The sequence below is a fragment of the Oncorhynchus mykiss genome, chromosome 12, assembly GCF_057628025.1.
Source record: "Oncorhynchus mykiss isolate SJ-2025 chromosome 12, ASM5762802v1, whole genome shotgun sequence".
NCBI classification, from domain to species: domain Eukaryota; kingdom Metazoa; phylum Chordata; class Actinopteri; order Salmoniformes; family Salmonidae; genus Oncorhynchus; species Oncorhynchus mykiss.
The window spans coordinates 12,489,588-12,507,862 of record NC_143033.1 but is presented as its reverse complement, the minus strand read 5'-3'; the positions used below and the strand labels follow the sequence as shown (position 1 = coordinate 12,507,862).

At 47.6% G+C, this 18,275-nt stretch overlaps 1 protein-coding gene across 3 annotated transcripts in view; it reads left to right on the top strand.

Annotated features, from left to right (window-relative positions):
• The window catches only part of LOC110536968 (guanine nucleotide exchange factor subunit RIC1), a 92,824-nt gene that overhangs the window by 66,946 nt on the left and 7,603 nt on the right, over nt 1-18,275 (top strand). For all 3 annotated transcript variants that reach the window (XR_016484873.1, XM_036936920.2, XM_036936922.2), the window contains exons 19-25: nt 3,410-3,700; nt 5,133-5,276; nt 8,458-8,616; nt 8,948-9,084; nt 12,380-12,675; nt 12,943-13,161; nt 17,489-17,666. Coding sequence is in view for 2 of the 3 variants with exons in the window: in XM_036936920.2 (XP_036792815.2) it covers nt 3,410-3,700; nt 5,133-5,276; nt 8,458-8,616; nt 8,948-9,084; nt 12,380-12,675; nt 12,943-13,161; nt 17,489-17,666 (1,424 nt within the window). In the remaining variant the exon portion in view is untranslated. The remainder of the gene's footprint in view (nt 1-3,409; nt 3,701-5,132; nt 5,277-8,457; nt 8,617-8,947; nt 9,085-12,379; nt 12,676-12,942; nt 13,162-17,488; nt 17,667-18,275) is intronic.

Genomic DNA, 18,275 nt, shown 5'->3' with positions numbered 1-18,275 from the left:
TGAACAGAACTTACAAAATCAATCCACATGTCTCAATCACAATTGTACAGCCAGAAGTACAGAAAAGAGTGTGAGTCTGTACCTGAATTTAAAGGGTGGCTAAAGCCAGTAATTGGGGATGATTGACGGACACACTGTGCGTACTGCAAATCAGATATGCTTGCAACAATGTATGACATCAAAAAACATTGTGCCACAGCAAAGCATATAAATCAATCCAAACCGTACAACCCTGCAACACCGTCTACACTACCACAGTGAACAACGGGGCGCACAAGATTTTAAAGGAAGAATGTGCATTTCCCAATTTTCTACTCTTCCGCTGTGTGTGCCATCCGCTGTGTGTGCCATCCGCTGTGTGTGCCATCCGCTGTGTGTGCCATCCGCTGTGTGTGCCATCCGCTGTGTCATTCTTTACAATTGGCAGTCAGTGCAGCATCCAAAGAAACCATCCCTAGGAGTGTTGAGTACTTAATCAGGGAAACCATCCCTAGAAGTGTTGAGTACTTAATCAGGGAAACTTACAACTGGTTTTTGATTTCCCCTAAATGATACGAGGCATATAAAGGAGTGTACATCTGTCCATCACCGTACCTGGGGTACCTTTTCGAGAGCACGGTGTACCAACTCAGTCTTGTGCCAGAGGACAAAAAGGCCATTCGGAGACGGTGCATCAACTACATTTTTGCTTTAAGCAAGGAGCTGCAAGCAAGGCTCCCAGACAACCTTGAAGTCTTGTGAAACATGGCCTTGTTCAGTGTTAAGGAAACCCTAAAGCACTATAAAGGCACCACTGAAATGATTGAAGTTGCTGAGCTACTGGGATACCAGCCCCCAAAACAAAATGATACAATTGTTTCCCCAATGGAGAAACATCCATCTGTTTAGGTGGGACTCAACTGAAAATACAGTCGAGTTTTGGAGTGAAGTGAATAACTACACGGACTCTTCCGGGTCAAATCCATTTGAAGAACTGTGCAAAGCTGCACTCGCTGCCCTCTCCTTGCCAAACTCAAATGCGGAGGTTGAACGGCTGTTCAGCCAAATGAGTGTGGTCAAGTCAAAGTTAAGAAATAGAATGTCACTGCACACTCTCAACTCCATACTCCTGGTGTGGCGTGGACTGAAGCTGGCTGGTGATACCTGTTACCAACATAAACTACCAGGTGAAGTTCTGCAGCAGTTTGGCACCACAGCAGCATGCAGCTTTAAGGCCACTCCATCCTCTACTGCTGGTTCCAGCTCCGTGACAATGCAGTTGGACAGTGAAGATGAAGAGGATTTCCTTGCTTGATTCATCATATTTATAGTACGTATGCATAGAGTGGACTTTCTGGAACTGGCAGAGACACACAGCTGATGGTGACAGTGTGCACTGCAGTGTGAGCGAGAACACAGTGGCAATATCTGGAGGAAACCATTGAGCAGCTAACCAGCCAAGCAGCACAACAACCTGGAGAGAGATGGAGAGAGATGCCTAGTGCACATTATTTCAGTTAAGTTGCTTGTTCACTAAGATAGCGCATATACCTTGTTATTAGCTTGTACCTACAGTGCCTTGCGAAAGTATTCGGCCCCCTTGAACTTTGCGACCTTTTGCCACATTTCAGGCTTCAAACATAAAGATATAAAACTATTTTTTTGTGAAGAATCAACAACAAGTGGGACACAATCATGAAGTGGAACGACATTTATTGGATATTTCAAACTTTTTTAACAAACCAAAATGCCAAACCATAATGCTGCCACCACCATGTTTGACAGTGGGGATGGTGTGTTCAGCTGTGTTGCTTTTACGCCAAACATAACGTTTTGCATTGTTGCCAAAAAGTTCAATTTTGGTTTCATCTGACCAGAGCACCTTCATCCACATGTTTGGTGTGTCTCCCAGGTGGCTTGTGGCAAACTTTAAACAACACTTTTTATGGATCTCTTTAAGAAATGGCTTTCTTCTTGCCACTCTTCCATAAAGGCCAGATTTGTGCAATATACTTGATTGTTGTCCTATGGACAGAGTCTCCCACCTCAGCTGTAGATCTCTGCAGTTCATCCAAAGTGATCATGGGCCTCTTGGCTGCATCTCTGATCAGTCTTCTCCTTGTATGAGCTGAAAGTTTAGAGGGACGGCCAGGTCTTGGTAGATTTGCAGTGGTCTGATACTCCTTCCATTTCAATATTATCGCTTGCACAGTGCTCATTGGGATGTTTAAAGCTTGGGAAATCTTTTTGTATCCAAATCCGGCTTTAAACTTCTTCACAACAGTATCTCGGACCTGCCTGGTGTGTTCCTTGTTCTTCATGATGCTCTCTGCGCTTTTAACGGACCTCTGAGACTATCACAGTGCAGGTGCATTTATACGGAGACTTGATTACACACAGGTGGATTGTATTTATCATCATTAGTCATTTAGGTCAACATTGGATCATTCAGAGATCCTCACTGAACTTCTGGAGAGAGTTTGCTGCACTGAAAGTAAAGGGGCTGAATAATTTTGCACGCCCAATTTTTCAGTTTTTGATTTGTTAAAAAAGTTTGAAATATCCAATAAATGTCGTTCCACTTCATGATTGTGTCCCACTTGTTGTTGATTCTTCACAAAAAAATACAGTTTTATATCTTTATGTTTGAAGCCTGAAATGTGGCAAAAGGTCGCAAAGTTCAAGGGGGCCGAATACTTTCGCAAGGCACTGTATAATTGTTGATCAGTTAGGTAGCATGTTAATTAACTTCCAATACACTGCTTAAAACGAATTGTTCAGAATGTGTAGGTTTACTAGTTAAAAATTAAATATATAAAATGTAATTGTTCAATGTGCTTAAAAATATCTGATCATATAAGATGTGTTTATTACTTTTACAAATAAAAATGTGATAATAAACAAACAAATCTAAACTAACAAATGTCAAATCATATTTTTTGCTGAGATGGCCAGTCCAATTTGAGTAACGTTATTGTGTATTCTACGTAATGACGTCATCACGCAATGGCATCACAACGTCATTTAGCAACTTTTAGCAACAACTCAACCTGCATCTAGCAACTTCCCCTGAAAATGAGTTGACAACACTGCTAATGAGACTGTCTGTGTTCTATGACGGCCTGCAACAACAAGTTGTTGTAGCAGCAGCTACAGCAGCAGTAGTACCCCCCCCCCCCCCTCCCACAGCATCTGCTCTTTCCTAGCCATTGTTGTGGATTTTGTGGGCTTGGTGTAGGAGGAGCATAGTGGTCAAGGCATTTGTGTCAGAGATCTGAAACAATTGTTCTAGCTATGTTCCCTTCATTTGAGGGAAAGCGAGTCAGTGGGCAGACGAGGTTAAGAGATAAATAATAGTAATAGCCTGTGAAGGTTAAATTAGTAGAAAATAAGATTTAAAAATGTTGTGTTTTTCGTGTATTTTCTGCAGGGTCCTAGAGAGGGCCGGGAGTCCCTAGAGGGGTTGTTCCCTTACTGCACGGTGGAGAGGACTTCCCAGATCTACCTCCACCACATCCTGAGGCAACTCCTGGTCCGTAACCTGGGGGAGCAGGCCCTTCTCCTGGCCCAGTCCTGCGCAGCGCTCCCCTACTTCCCCCACGTCATGGAGCTCATGGTCCACGTGGTGCTGGAGGAGGAGGCCACCTCCCGGGAGCCCATCCCTGACCCGCTGCTACCCACCGTGGCCAAGTTCATCACCGAGTTCCCCCTGTTCCTCCAGGTAACAGAGAGGGAGACGTTGATCAAGTGGTTCATAAAAAATATATATATATATATATATATATATATATATATATATATATATATATATTTCACCTTTATTTAACCAGGTAGGCCAGTTGAGAACAAGTTCTCATCTACAACTGCGACCTGGCCAAGATAAAGCAAAACAGTGCGACACAAACAACAACAGAGTGAACATTGAGTAAACAAACGTACAGTAGAAAAGTGTATATACAGTGTGTGTAAATGTAGTAAGATTAGGGAGGTAAGGCAATAAAAAGGCCGTAGTGGCAAAATAATTATAATTTAGCAATTAAACACTGGACTGATAGATGTGCAGAAGATTCATGTGCAAGTAGAGATACTGGGGTGCAAAGGAGCAAAAATAAATAATTAATTAACAATATGGGGGTGGGCTATGTAGAGGTGGGCTATGTAGAGGTGGGCTATGTAGAGGTGCAGTGATCTGTGAGCTGCTGAATGTTGTTTCCTAGTCTAGGACATTCAAGGTCATGGTAATTACTGATCTTGTGTACAGTAGTCTGACCTGGGCTCATAGTGTTTTATCAGGATCCCCATTAGCATCCTATCCAGTGGTGGAATAAGTACCCAATCATACTTTAGTAAAAGTTTAGTAGTTGTCATACTTTAGTAAAAGTTTAGTAGTTGTCATACTTTAGTAAAAGTTTAGTAGTTGTCATACTTTAGTAAACGTTTAGTACTTGTCATACTTTAGTAAACGTTTAGTAGTTGTCATACTTTAGTAAAAGTTACTCAAGTAAAAGTGGAAGTCACCCAGTAAAATAATACTTGAGTAAAAGTATTTGGTTCTAAATATAACAAAAGTAAAAGTATAAATCATTTCAAATTCCTTATATTAAGCAAAGCAGACGGCACCATTTTCTTGTTTGTTTTAATTTACAGATAGCCAGGGGCACACACCAACACTCAGACATTTGATAAAATATGTGTTTGTGTTTAGTGAGTCCGCCAGATCAGAGGCAGTAGGGATGGCCAAGGATGTTCTCTTGATAAGTGTGTGAATTGGACCATTTTCCTGTCCTGCTAAGCATTCAAAATGTAATGAATACTTTTGGGTATCAGGGACAATGTATGGAGTAAAAAGTACATAATTTTCTTTAGGAATGTAGTGAAGTAAAAGTAGACCAAAATATAAATAGTAAAGTACAGATACCCTAAAAAACTACTTAAGTAGTACTTTAGAGTATTTTTACTTAAGTACTTTACATCACTGATCCTGTCACTAGTTTTGACCTGGGCTCATAGGGCTCGTAGTATTTTATTAGTATCCCCATTTAGCTACTGGTAAAGCAGCAGCTACTCTTGGCCAATAGGGCTCTGGTTAGAAGTAGTGCACTATATAGTGACTGTGTGTCTAATGTAGCTGTGCCTGTGTGTTTCTGCTCCAGACCATCGTGCACTGCGCCAGGAAGACAGAGTTTGCCCTGTGGAACTACCTGTTTGCTGCCGTGGGCAACCCCAAGGATCTGTTTGAGGAATGTCTGATGGCCCAGGACCTGGACACCGCTGCATCCTATCTCATTATACTGCAGGTTAACATACTCATACTGTCTCATCCTAATTACCAGAGGCAAACATTTATTTAGAAATGTGACTGGTATTGGGGTTACGGTTGGAGTCGAGGTTGGGGATAGGGTTAAGGTTACGGTTAGGGATGGAGCCAGGGTTACGGTTAGGGATGGAGCCAGGGTTACGGTTAGGGATGGAGCCAGGGTTAAGGTTAGGGATGGAGCCAGGGTTAAGGTTAGGGATGGAGCCAGGGTTAAGGTTAGGGATGGAGCCAGGGTTAAGGTTAGGGATGGAGCCAGGGTTAAGGTTAGGGATGGAGCCAGGGTTAAGGTTAGGGATGGAGCCAGGGTTAAGGTTAGGGATGGAGCCAGGGTTAAGGTTAGGGATGGAGCCAGGGTTAAGGTTAGGGATGGAGCCAGGGTTAAGGTTAGGGATGGAGCCAGGGTTAAGGTTAGGGATGGAGCCAGGGTTAAGGTTAGGGATGGAGCCAGGGTTAAGGTTAGGGATGGAGCCAGGGTTAAGGTTAGGGATGGAGCCAGGGTTAAGGTTAGGGATGGAGCCAGGGTTAAGGTTAGGGATGGAGCCAGGGTTAAGGTTAGGGATGGAGCCAGGGTTAAGGTTAGGGATGGAGCCAGGGTTAAGGTTACGGTTAGGGATGGAGCCAGGGTTACGGTTAGGGATGGAGCCAGGGTTACGGTTAGGGATGGAGCCAGGGTTACGGTTAGGGATGGAGCCAGGGTTAAGGTTAAGGTTAGGGATGGAGCCAGGGTTAAGGTTAAGGTTAGGGATGGAGCCAGGGTTAAGGTTAAGGTTAGGGATGGAGCCAGGGTTAAGGTTAAGGTTAGGGATGGAGCCAGGGTTAAGGTTACGGTTAGGGATGGAGCCAGGGTTAAGGTTAGGGATGGAGCCAGGGTTAAGGTTAGGGATGGAGCCAGGGTTAAGGTTAGGGATGGAGCCAGGGTTAAGGTTAGGGATGGAGCCAGGGTTAAGGTTAGGGATGGAGCCAGGGTTAAGGTTACGGTTAGGGATGGAGCCAGGGTTAAGGTTAAGGTTAGGGATGGAGCCAGGGTTAAGGTTAGGGATGGAGCCAGGGTTAAGGTTAGGGATGGAGCCAGGGTTAAGGTTACGGTTAGGGATGGAGCCAGGGTTAAGGTTAAGGTTAGGGATGGAGCCAGGGTTAAGGTTAAGGTTAGGGATGGAGCCAGGGTTAAGGTTAAGGTTAGGGATGGAGCCAGGGTTAAGGTTAAGGTTAGGGATGGAGCCAGGGTTAAGGTTAAGGTTAGGGATGGAGCCAGGGTTACGGTTAAGGTTAGGGATGGAGCCAGGGTTACGGTTAGGGATGGAGCCAGGGTTACGGTTAGGGATGGAGCCAGGGTTAAGGTTAGGGATGGAGCCAGGGTTAAGGTTAGGGATGGAGCCAGGGTTAAGGTTAGGGATGGAGCCAGGGTTAAGGTTAAGGTTAGGGATGGAGCCAGGGTTAAGGTTACGGTTAGGGATGGAGCCAGGGTTAAGGTTAGGGATGGAGCCAGGGTTACGGTTAGGGATGGAGCCAGGGTTAAGGTTAGGGATGGAGCCAGGGTTAAGGTTAAGGTTAGGGATGGAGCCAGGGTTAAGGTTACGGTTAGGGATGGAGCCAGGGTTAAGGTTACGGTTAGGGATGGAGCCAGGGTTACGGTTAGGGATGGAGCCAGGGTTAAGGTTAGGGATGGAGCCAGGGTTAAGGTTACGGTTAGGGATGGAGCCAGGGTTAAGGTTACGGTTAGGGATGGAGCCAGGGTTACGGTTAGGGATGGAGCCAGGGTTAAGGTTAGGGATGGAGCCAGGGTTAAGGTTAGGGATGGAGCCAGGGTTAAGGTTAGGGATGGAGCCAGGGTTAAGGTTAGGGATGGAGCCAGGGTTAAGGTTAGGGATGGAGCCAGGGTTAAGGTTGTAGTCGAGGTTGGGGATAGGATTAAGGTTAGGAATGGAGCCAGGGTTAAGGTTAAGGTTAGGGATGGAGCCAGGGTTAAGGTTAGGGATGGAGCCAGGGTTAAGGTTAAGGTTAGGGATGGAGCCAGGGTTAAGGTTACGGTTAGGGATGGAGCCAGGGTTAAGGTTAGGGATGGAGCCAGGGTTACGGTTAGGGATGGAGCCAGGGTTAAGGTTAGGGATGGAGCCAGGGTTAAGGTTAAGGTTAGGGATGGAGCCAGGGTTAAGGTTACGGTTAGGGATGGAGCCAGGGTTAAGGTTACGGTTAGGGATGGAGCCAGGGTTAAGGTTAGGGATGGAGCCAGGGTTACGGTTAGGGATGGAGCCAGGGTTAAGGTTAGGGATGGAGCCAGGGTTAAGGTTAAGGTTAGGGATGGAGCCAGGGTTAAGGTTACGGTTAGGGATGGAGCCAGGGTTAAGGTTAGGGATGGAGCCAGGGTTACGGTTAGGGATGGAGCCAGGGTTAAGGTTAGGGATGGAGCCAGGGTTAAGGTTAAGGTTAGGGATGGAGCCAGGGTTAAGGTTAAGGTTAGGGATGGAGCCAGGGTTAAGGTTAAGGTTAGGGATGGAGCCAGGGTTAAGGTTAAGGTTAGGGATGGAGCCAGGGTTAAGGTTAAGGTTAGGGATGGAGCCAGGGTTAAGGTTAAGGTTAGGGATGGAGCCAGGGTTAAGGTTACGGTTAGGGATGGAGCCAGGGTTAAGGTTAAGGTTAGGGATGGAGCCAGGGTTAAGGTTAAGGTTAGGGATGGAGCCAGGATTAAGGTTAAGGTTAGGGATGGAGCCAGGGTTAAGGTTAAGGTTAGGGATGGAGCCAGGGTTAAGGTTAAGGTTAGGGATGGAGCCAGGGTTAAGGTTAGGGATGGAGCCAGGGTTAAGGTTAGGGATGGAGCCAGGGTTAAGGTTAGGGATGGAGCCAGGGTTAAGGTTAGGGATGGAGCCAGGGTTAAGGTTAGGGATGGAGCCAGGGTTAAGGTTGTAGTCGAGGTTGGGGATAGGATTAAGGTTAGGGATGGAGCCAGGGTTAAGGTTAAGGTTAGGGATGGAGCCAGGGTTAAGGTTAAGGTTAGGGATGGAGCCAGGGTTAAGGTTAAGGTTAGGGATGGAGCCAGGGTTAAGGTTAAGGTTAGGGATGGATCCAGGGTTAAGGTTAGGGATGGAGCCAGGGTTAAGGTTAGGGATGGAGCCAGGGTTAAGTAGTTAAAAGGCTTGTATTGATAATGTGACTGTTGTCCTCAGAACATGGAGGTTCCAGCAGTGAGCAGGCAACACGCTACGCTACTCTTCAACACGGCTCTGGAGCAGGGCAAGTGGGACCTCTGTCGTCACATGATCCGATTCCTCAAGGCCATTGGCTCTGGAGAGATGGAGACCCCACCCCCAACACCAACCACTCAGGTACAGGAAGGAACAAATTCATAATCTCTTTCTGTCTTCTACCTCTCTCTACTCTTCTCTCTCTTTCTGTGTTTGTCACACATTCTGACATGTTATGTTAGAGCTAAACCTCTTAATGCTTTGGTGTTATCTATGGGGTAATGGTTGAGATGGTCTAAAAACACTGTATAAATTAAAGACTGCTATTGGGCTACTGCCTCCACCTCTGTATAATTGGATATAGATACCCATAACTGGCTATATGGTGCATTTACATTTGTGCAGAAACCCTGCCGTGTCAGAGGCTTACTGGATGAGTTTCCTCGCTGATAATGATCTGTCTTCTCAACAGGAACCCAGTTCGACGGGAGGTTTTGAGTTCTTCAGGAATCGCAGCATCAGTCTGTCTCAGTCAGCTGACAGCATCGCTGCTGGGAAGTTTAACCTACAGAAGACCTTCAGCATGCCCTCTGGGCCCTCTGCTAAGGGGTACGCTACACACACACACTTTTTGACATTTCTCTTTTGTAATCATATGATCCAAAGGCAGCTTTTGTTTTTCAACAAGCTTGTCTATTCTGGGCTCAGTTTTTTTTTACAGTGCAACAGTGAAGTCATGCTCAGCATGGAGTCTGTTTCTGTACTTGTTTTTAAAGTATGCCAGAGTTAGGAACCCTGACTCGCAAACTAGATCAGAACTACTGCTTTCTCAGTCAAGCAGGAGACCACTTCCTGCTGTAGATGAGCAACCCAGAACTCTTTCAAAAAAACATCAATCAGTTTATTCCAGTTCAGAATGAAACTGATTACTTATATTTTAACAGCAACAGTTCCAACCTAGACTTGTTTTCAACAATCATTTCTACAGTAAGATGTACAGTAGGCCTGATACCTTATTCTGTACTGAACTATCAGTCACGAGCTAGCTTGCTTTGGCTAACGTTAGCTAGCTAGCTATTAGCTGTGTGCAAGGCCAGGGGATTGTTTGAAAGAGAAACTCACATCTACTATGAGAGAGAGTACTCCCTTATTGATGCTTATCACCTGCTAAATTACAACGTCTTGCTTAGCTGACTGACTTTTCCACTGTCGAAGCACTGTTTCCTGAAACTTTCGGCCCTGTTCTGAAAGAACTCCCTATGTTTACCGTCATGCTGTGCATTTTTAGTTGTTTTAATTTGTTCGTTTTGAGACTCATTACTAAGCAAAACACATTGATGGCGCTCCTCGTTATTTCACAAAGTTTGTATGAATCCAAGCGAGAAAAACTAATTGTTGTATTTGCATTTCATGACGATTGAGCTCAGTCAGAACTTGTGGCCAGCTTGAGTCCATTTGATGACAGCGGTGAGTGAGAATGATGACGGCTCATCTGCTGAATGCCACTGCTGCAGCAACACGCATCTTCCTCCCACTGGCGCCGCTGTTCCAAACCGGCGCCTCTGTTCCAAACTGGCGCCGCTGTTCCAAACTGGCGCCGCTGTTCCAAACTGGCGCCGCTGTTCCAAACTGGCGCCGCTGTTCCAAACTGGCGCCGCTGTTCCAAACTGGCGCCGCTGTTCCAAACTGGTGCCGCTGTTCCAAACTGGCGCCGCTGTTCCAAACCGGCGCCACTGTTCCAAACTGGCGCCGCTGTTCCAAACTGGCGCCTCTGTTCCAAACTGGCGCCTCTGTTCCAAACTGGTGCCGCTGTTCCAAACCGGCGCCTCTGTTCCAAACTGGCGCCGCTGTTCCAAACTGGCGCCTCTGTTCCAAACTGGCGCCTCTGTTCCAAACTGGTGCCGCTGTTCCAAACCGGCGCCTCTGTTCCAAACTGGCGCCGCTGTTCCAAACTGGCGCCGCTGTTCCAAACTGGCGCCTCTGTTCCAAACCGGCGCCTCTGTTCCAAACTGGCGCCGCTGTTCCAAACTGGCGCCGCTGTTCCAAACTGGCGCCTCTGTTCCAAACTGGTGCCGCTGTTCCAAACTGGCGCCTCTGTTCCAAACTGGCGCCGCTGTTCCAAACTGGCGCCGCTGTTCCAAACCGGCGCCTCTGTTCCAAACTGGTGCCGCTGTTCCAAACTGGCGCCTCTGTTCCAAACTGGCGCCTCTGTTCCAAACTGGCGCCGCTGTTCCAAACTGGCGCCGCTGTTCCAAACTGGCGCCGCTGTTCCAAACCGGCGCCACTGTTCCAAACTGGCGCCTCTGTTCCAAACCGGCGCCACTGTTCCAAACCGGCGCCTCTGTTCCAAACCGGCGCCTCTGTTCCAAACCGGCGCCACTGTTCCAAACCGGCGCCTCTGTTCCAAACCGGCGCCACTGTTCCAAACCGGCGCCTCTGTTCCAAACCGGCGCCACTGTTCCAAACCGGCGCCTCTGTTCCAAACCGGCGCCACTGTTCCAAACCGGCGCCTCTGTTCCAAACTGGCGCCGCTGTTCCAAACCGGCGCCTCTGTTCCAAACCGGCGCCGCTGTAACTGGCGCCGCTGTTCCAAACTGGCGCCTCTGTTCCAAACTGGCGCCGCTGTTCCAAACTGGCGCCGCTGTTCCAAACTGGTGCCGCTGTTCCAAACTGGCGCCGCTGTTCCAAACTGGCGCCGCTGTTCCAAACTGGCGCCGCTGTTCCAAACTGGCGCCGCTGTTCCAAACTGGCGCCGCTGTTCCAAACCGGCGCCGCTGTTCCAAACCGGCGCCTCTGTTCCAAACTGGCGCCGCTGTTCCAAACCGGCGCCTCTGTTCCAAACTGGCGCCTCTGTTCCAAACTGGCGCCGCTGTTCCAAACCGGCGCCTCTGTTCCAAACTGGCGCCGCTGTTCCAAACTGGCGCCGCTGTTCCAAACTGGCGCCGCTGTTCCAAACTGGCGCCGCTGTTCCAAACCGGCGCCGCTGTTCCAAACTGGCGCCGCTGTTCCAAACCGGCGCCGCTGTTCCAAACCGGCGCCGCTGTTCCAAACCGGCGCCGCTGTTCCAAACTGGCGCCGCTGTTCCAAACTGGCGCCGCTGTTCCAAACTGGCGCCGCTGTTCCAAACCGGCGCCTCTGTTCCAAACTGGCGCCGCTGTTCCAAACCGGCGCCTCTGTTCCAAACTGGCGCCGCTGTTCCAAACTGGCGCCTCTGTTCCAAACTGGCGCCTCTGTTCCAAACCGGCGCCTCTGTTCCAAACTGGCGCCTCTGTTCCAAACTGGCGCCGCTGTTCCAAACCGGCGCCTCTGTTCCAAACTGGCGCCGCTGTTCCAAACTGGCGCCGCTGTTCCAAACTGGCGCCGCTGTTCCAAACTGGCGCCGCTGTTCCAAACTGGCGCCGCTGTTCCAAACTGGCGCCGCTGTTCCAAACTGGCGCCGCTGTTCCAAACTGGCGCCGCTGTTCCAAACCGGCGCCACTGTTCCAAACCGGCGCCTCTGTTCCAAACCGGCGCCTCTGTTCCAAACCGGCGCCACTGTTCCATGGCGGCGCCGCAGCTAAGCAGAGAGCTCTGTTGCACTTGGCCAAATCAATTCCAGTAATCAATTAAATAAATATAAATATACTCTGACATGTTGTGACCCATACTGTCAGAAAGGCTGATCTAATGTGTACTGAGAGGGATTGTCCTCTTCCCAATCATTTCTGGGCTCAGTACACTGACCCCACGGACTTGGTCAGTTCAATTTTTTTATTTTTTTTTATTCCTGTCTGCTCATTAAAGTTCAATCACTTCCTGGACTGACTGAAAGTTGGATGGAATTGAGCCCAACTCTGGTAAAGCAGTGTATGTACTATAGGCCTTTCTCCTCATAGCGATAACACATCTCTCCCTCCTCCTCTAGGTCTGAGAGGTGGTCTAAGGACAGTGACTGTGCAGAGAACATGTACATAGACATGATGTTGAGGCGTCATGCCCGCCACCTCCTTGAGCACGTCAGACTAAAAGAGCTGGGTTGTTTCTCTGCCCAGCTGGGCTTCGAGCTGATTGGCTGGCTGTGCCACGAGCGCACGCGGGTGGCGCGGGTTGATGATTTTGTCATGGCGCTGAAGTGTCTCCACAAGGACTTCCTGTGGCCGTTTCCTGTCACCCCAGCTGGCTCCATCAGCTCGCCTTTCAAGAACGGACACCGCAGGACAGGTGTGTGTGTGTGTGTGTGTGTGTGTGTGTGTGTGTGTGTGTGTGTGTGTGACTGCTGGTGCTGCAGGGGCTCTGTCCGTCTGTATTTTCAATGTATTTTTGTTCTCAGCGATGACTGTCCCCCTCACCCTCTGACTCATTGGGTGTGTTTGATGCAAACTTCGTGACCGAGTGCATTTTTTTCTCAAGTCGTATTTGTTTAGTTAAGTGTTATTTTTATCATTCAATTAAATCTGACCCTGTTTGTTCCTCCCTCCCTCCCTCTAGTGCTGAGCCAGCATCTACTGAAGTCCCAGTCAGCAGACAGCCTGTTGAACAGTGACATGGACACAGCGCCCCCACAGGCCGCAGCACGCAACAGCAACCACACTTGGCTAGACAGGCTGGGGGCTCTTGGACCTACAGAGCCTACAGAGATGGACACTGCCTTGTCCCACGGGGGGCCACAGACACATGAGGCCTTCCTCTCTCCACTAACCAACAAAAGTAAGTAGTCTTCATGAGAAGATAGGAACAGCTGAGACTCTCTTTCACTGAGATGTAGTCAGAACTCTCTACCTACCTCTCCCTCTACCAACCTCTCTTTCTCGCTCGATTTCTCCCTCCCTCGCGCTTTACCTCTCTCTACCTCGCTTGCGCTCTACCTCTCTCTCGCGCTCTACCTCTCTCTCTCGCGCTCTACCTCTCTCTCCCTCGCGCTCTACCTCTCTCTCCCTCGCGCTCTACCTCTCTCTCCCTCGCGCTCTACCTCTCTCTCCCTCGCGCTCTACCTCTCTCCCTCGCGCTCTACCTCTCTCCCTCGCGCTCTACCTCTCTCCCTCGCGCTCTACCTCTCTCCATCGCGCTCTACCTCTCTCTCACGCTCTACCTCTCGCTCTCGCGCTCTACCTCTCTCTCCCTCGCGCTCTACCTCTCTCTCCCTCGCGCTCTACCTCTCTCTCCCTCGCGCTCTACCTCTCTCTCCCTCGCGCTCTACCTCTCTCTCCCTCGCGCTCTACCTCTCTCTCCCTCGCGCTCTACCTCTCTCTCTCCATCGCGCTCTACCTCTCTCTCTCGCGCTCTACCTCTCTCTCCCTCACGCTCTACCTCTCTCTCCCTCGCGCTCTACCTCTCTCCATCGCGCTCTACCTCTCTCTCTCGCGCTCTACCTCTCTCTCCCTCGCGCTCTACCTCTCTCTCCATCGCGCTCTACCTCTCTCTCTCGCGCTCTACCTCTCTCTCCCTCACGCTCTACCTCTCTCTCCCTCGCGCTCTACCTCTCTCTCCATCGCGCTCTACCTCTCTCTCTCGCGCTCTACCTCTCTCTCCCTCACGCTCTACCTCTCTCTCCCTCACGCTCTACCTCTCTCTCCCTCGCGCTCTACCTCTCTCCATCGCGCTCTACCTCTCTCTCTCGCGCTCTACCTCTCTCTCCCTCACGCTCTACCTCTCTCTCCCTCGCGCTCTACCTCTCTCTCCCTCGCGCTCTACCTCTCTCTCTCGCGCTCTACCTCTCTCTCCCTCACGCTCTACCTCTCTCTCCCTCGCGCTCTACCTCTCTCCATCGCGCTCTACCTCTCTCTCTCGCGCTCTACCTCTCTCTCCCTCACGCTCTACCTCTCTCTCCCTCACGCTCTACCTCTCTCTCCCTCACGCTCTACCTCTCTCTCCCTCGCGCTCTACCTCTCTCCATCGCGCTCTACCTCTCTCTCTCGCGCTCTACCTCTCTCTCCCTCACGCTCTACCTCTCTCTCCCTCGCGCTCTACCTCTCTCTCCCTCGCGCTCTCAATTCAAGGGGCTTTATTGGCATGGGAAACATAAGTTTACATTGCCAAAGCAAGTGAAGTAGATAATATACAAAAGTGAAAAACAAGTTCCAAAAGAATAAGGACATTACAAATGTCATATATATACAGTGTTGTAACGATGTACAAATGGTTAAAGGACACAAGGGAAAATAAATAAACATAAATATTGGTTGTATTTACAATGGTGTTTGTTCTTCACTGGTTGCCCTTTTCTTGTGGCAACAGGTCACACATCTTGCTGCTGTGACGTCACACTGGTATTTCACCCGATAGATATGAGCGTTTATCAAAATCGGGTTTGTTTTCAAATTCTTTGGATCTGTGTAATCTGAGGGAAATATGTGTCTCTAATATGGTCATACATTTGGCAGGAGGTTAGGAAGTGCAGCTCAGTTTCCACCTCATTTTGTGGGCAGTGTGTACATGGCCTGTCTTCTCTTGATAGCCAGGTCTGGCTACGGTGGCCTTTCTCAATAGCAAGGCTATGCTCACTGAGTCTGTACATAGTCAAAGCTTTCCTTAATTGTGGGTCAGTCACAGTGGTCAGGTATTCTGTCACTGTGTACTCTCTGTGTAGGGCCAAATAGCATTCTAGTTTGCTCTGTTTTTTTGTCAGTTCTTTCCAATGTGTCAAGTAATTATCTTTTTGTTTTCTCATGATTTGGTTGGGTCTAATTGTGCTGCTGTCCTGGGGCTCTGTAGGGTGTGTTTGTGTTTGTGAACAGAGCCCCAGGACCAGCTTGCTTAGGGGACTCTTCTCCAGGTTCATCTCTCTGTAGGTGATGGCTTTGTTATGGAAGGTTTGGGAATCGCTTCCTTTTAGGTGGTTATAGAATTTAATGGCTCTTTTCTGGATTTTGATAATTAGTGGGTATCGGCCTAATTCTGCTCTGCATGCATCATTTGGTGTTCTACGTTGTACACTGAGGATATTTTTTCAGAATTCTGCATCTCTCTCTCTCTCTCTCTGTGTGTGTCTCTCTGTATCTCTGTCTCTCTCTGTCTGTGTATCTCTCTCTCTCTCGTTCGTTCATTTTGACTGTGTTGTAATTCGTTTTATTCTGATTGATTGGATGTTCTGGTCCAGGCTTCAGTGTGTTAGTAGAACAGGTTTGTGAACTCAGACCCTGGACCAGCTGGATGGGGGGACACTTTTCTTTGCTTAGCTCTTGGCATTGCAGGGCTTGGTAATGATATGAGAGGAGGTAACTGTATTTTAGATGTTTCCAAAACTTAATTGCTCTTTTTTTTAGTTATTATTAGTGGATATTGGCCTAATTCTGCCCTGCATGCATTGTTTGTAGTTTTCCTCTGGACATGTAAGAGAATCTTACAGAAGTCTGCATGCAGGGTTTCAATGGGGTGTTTGTCCCATTTGGTGAAATCTTGTTTTGCAAGTGGACCCCACACCTCACTGCCATGAAGTGCAATTGGTTCAATGACTCATTCAATTCGTTTTAGCCAAATTTTAATCGGTATTTGAATTTGTTTAATGGCGTAGAATGCCCTGCGTGCTTTCTCCCTCAGTTCATTCACTGCCTCATTAAGGTGTCCAGTTGAGCTTATGTTTAAACCTATGTTATTGTAGTGGTGTGCAGTACTCAATTTATTTTGTACCAATTGACAACTTTGGTCTAATTCCCTGAGATCTGGATCTTCTCTGGAAAATCATTGTTTTAGTATTTTTGGGGTTTACTGCCAGGGCCCAGGTCTGGAAGTACTGCTCCAGCAGGTCCAGGCTCTGCTGTAGGCCATGTGCTGTGGGTGACAGCAGGCATAGGTCATCTGCGAAGAGCAGGCATTTATCCTCTAAATTGTGGAGACTAACACCAGGGGCTGAGGATTTTTCTAGAATAGTGGCCAATTTGTTGATGTAAATATTGAAGACTGCAGGGCTCAGATTGCAACCCTGGCGAAGGCCCCGCCTTTGGTTTAAGAATTCTGTTGTTTTCTTCCCAATTTGAATGCTGCACGTATTGCCAGTATACATTTATTTAATTATGTCATGTTTTACCCCCTACAACACTTTCAGTAACTTTGTAGAACAGTCCTGTATGCTAAATAGAATCAAATGCTTTTTGGAAGTCGATAAAGCAAGTGTATATTTTGGTATTATTTTGGTGGACATGTTTATCTATCAGGGTGTGTAGGGTGTAAATATGATCAGTTGGGCGATGTTTTGGTATAAATCCAATTCGACTTTTACTCAAGACATTGTGCTTATTAAGGAAGTTTAGAACTCTTACATTTATAATACTACAGAAAACCTTCCCCAGGTTACTGTTCACACAAATGCCTCTAATTATTAGGGTCAACTTTGTCTCTGTTCTTAAAGATTGGGGTTATGTCCAATCCAGTCCAGATGTCAGGGAAACAACCTACACTCAGGATCAAATTAAACAGTTTTAATACAGCCAATGCAAATGTAACACTAGTGAGTTTGAGCATCTCATTTAGGATGCCATCAGGTCTGCCAGCTTTTTTATATTTGAGGGCCTGAAGTTTCTTATAGAGCTCCTGGTCAGTAATAGTTTAGTTTCTTATAGAGCTCCTGGTCAGTAATAGTTTTGTTTCTTATAGAGCTCCTGGTCAGTAATAGTTTAGTTTATTATAGAGCTCCTGGTCAGTAATAGTTTAGTTTCTTATAGAGCTCCTGGTCAGTAATAGTTTAGTTTCTTATAGAGCTCCTGGTCAGTAATAGTTTAGTTTCTTATAGAGCTCCTGGTCAGTAATAGTTTAGTTTATTATAGAGCTCCTGGTCAGTAATAGTTTAGTTTCTTATAGAGCTCCTGGTCAGTAATAGTTTAGTTTCTTATAGAGCTCCTGGTCAGTAATTGGGGAGTCCAATGGATTTTGATTGTCCTTTATAGCTTTTTCTAATCCATTCAATTTCTCATGAATTTGGCGTTGTTCTGCGTTTGTGTCAATTTGAACGGTGTTGTGGAGTGTCCATATCTCTCGCTTTCTACCCTTCCTCATCAACTATCTCCCTTCCTCATTCTCCCTCCCATCTTTCTCTCCCTAGCGGAGGAGTGCAGTATCGGTTCTGCCACAGACCTGACAGAGACCAGCAGTATGGTGGATGGAGACTGGACCATGGTGGATGAGAACTTCTCTGCTCTCAGTCTGACCCACTCTGAGCTGGAACACATATCCATGGAGCTGGCTAACAAGGGACCACACAAGTCCCAGGTCCAGCTACGGTAAGCCTGTCCTGCCACTCAGACAGGATTTCTACTTCTATTTGACAGCCCAATCAGAGCGACAGAGAGGGTTTACCTTAAGGAATCATTTCCCCTTGGTAAGGGAATAATTCAATAGTTTTATGGTAGCTTGAAGGCATGTAAAGCAGAAAGTTTCCAGTTACCACGGAGATGACCTGAACATCTCTTATCAAAGGGAGAGTTTTTATTCTGGGAGATCACATAATAGAACTTATACATTCAAGACTGTAGAAACAATTTGATTCAGAAGATAAAACACCTTTTTTGTTTTCTCAACTTGTTTCTATTACTTTCTAGCACATCCAGCTAACTGACAGAGTTAGCCAACTAGCTACAGTAGCTTTGTAGCCATGGATTGTGCACCTTCCATTAGCTACGTAGCTAGCTGGTGGATGTTTCCCCTTTGAAACCAGGACAGAGGAAAGCAACATTCACCTCCACAAATACTATTTATATTGATATCCATACTGAAAGAAAGGGTGATACCTCTATCCATACTGAATGAAAGGGGATACCTCTATCCATACTGAAAGAAAGGGTGATACCTCTATCCATACTGAATGAAAGGGGATACCTCTATCCATACTG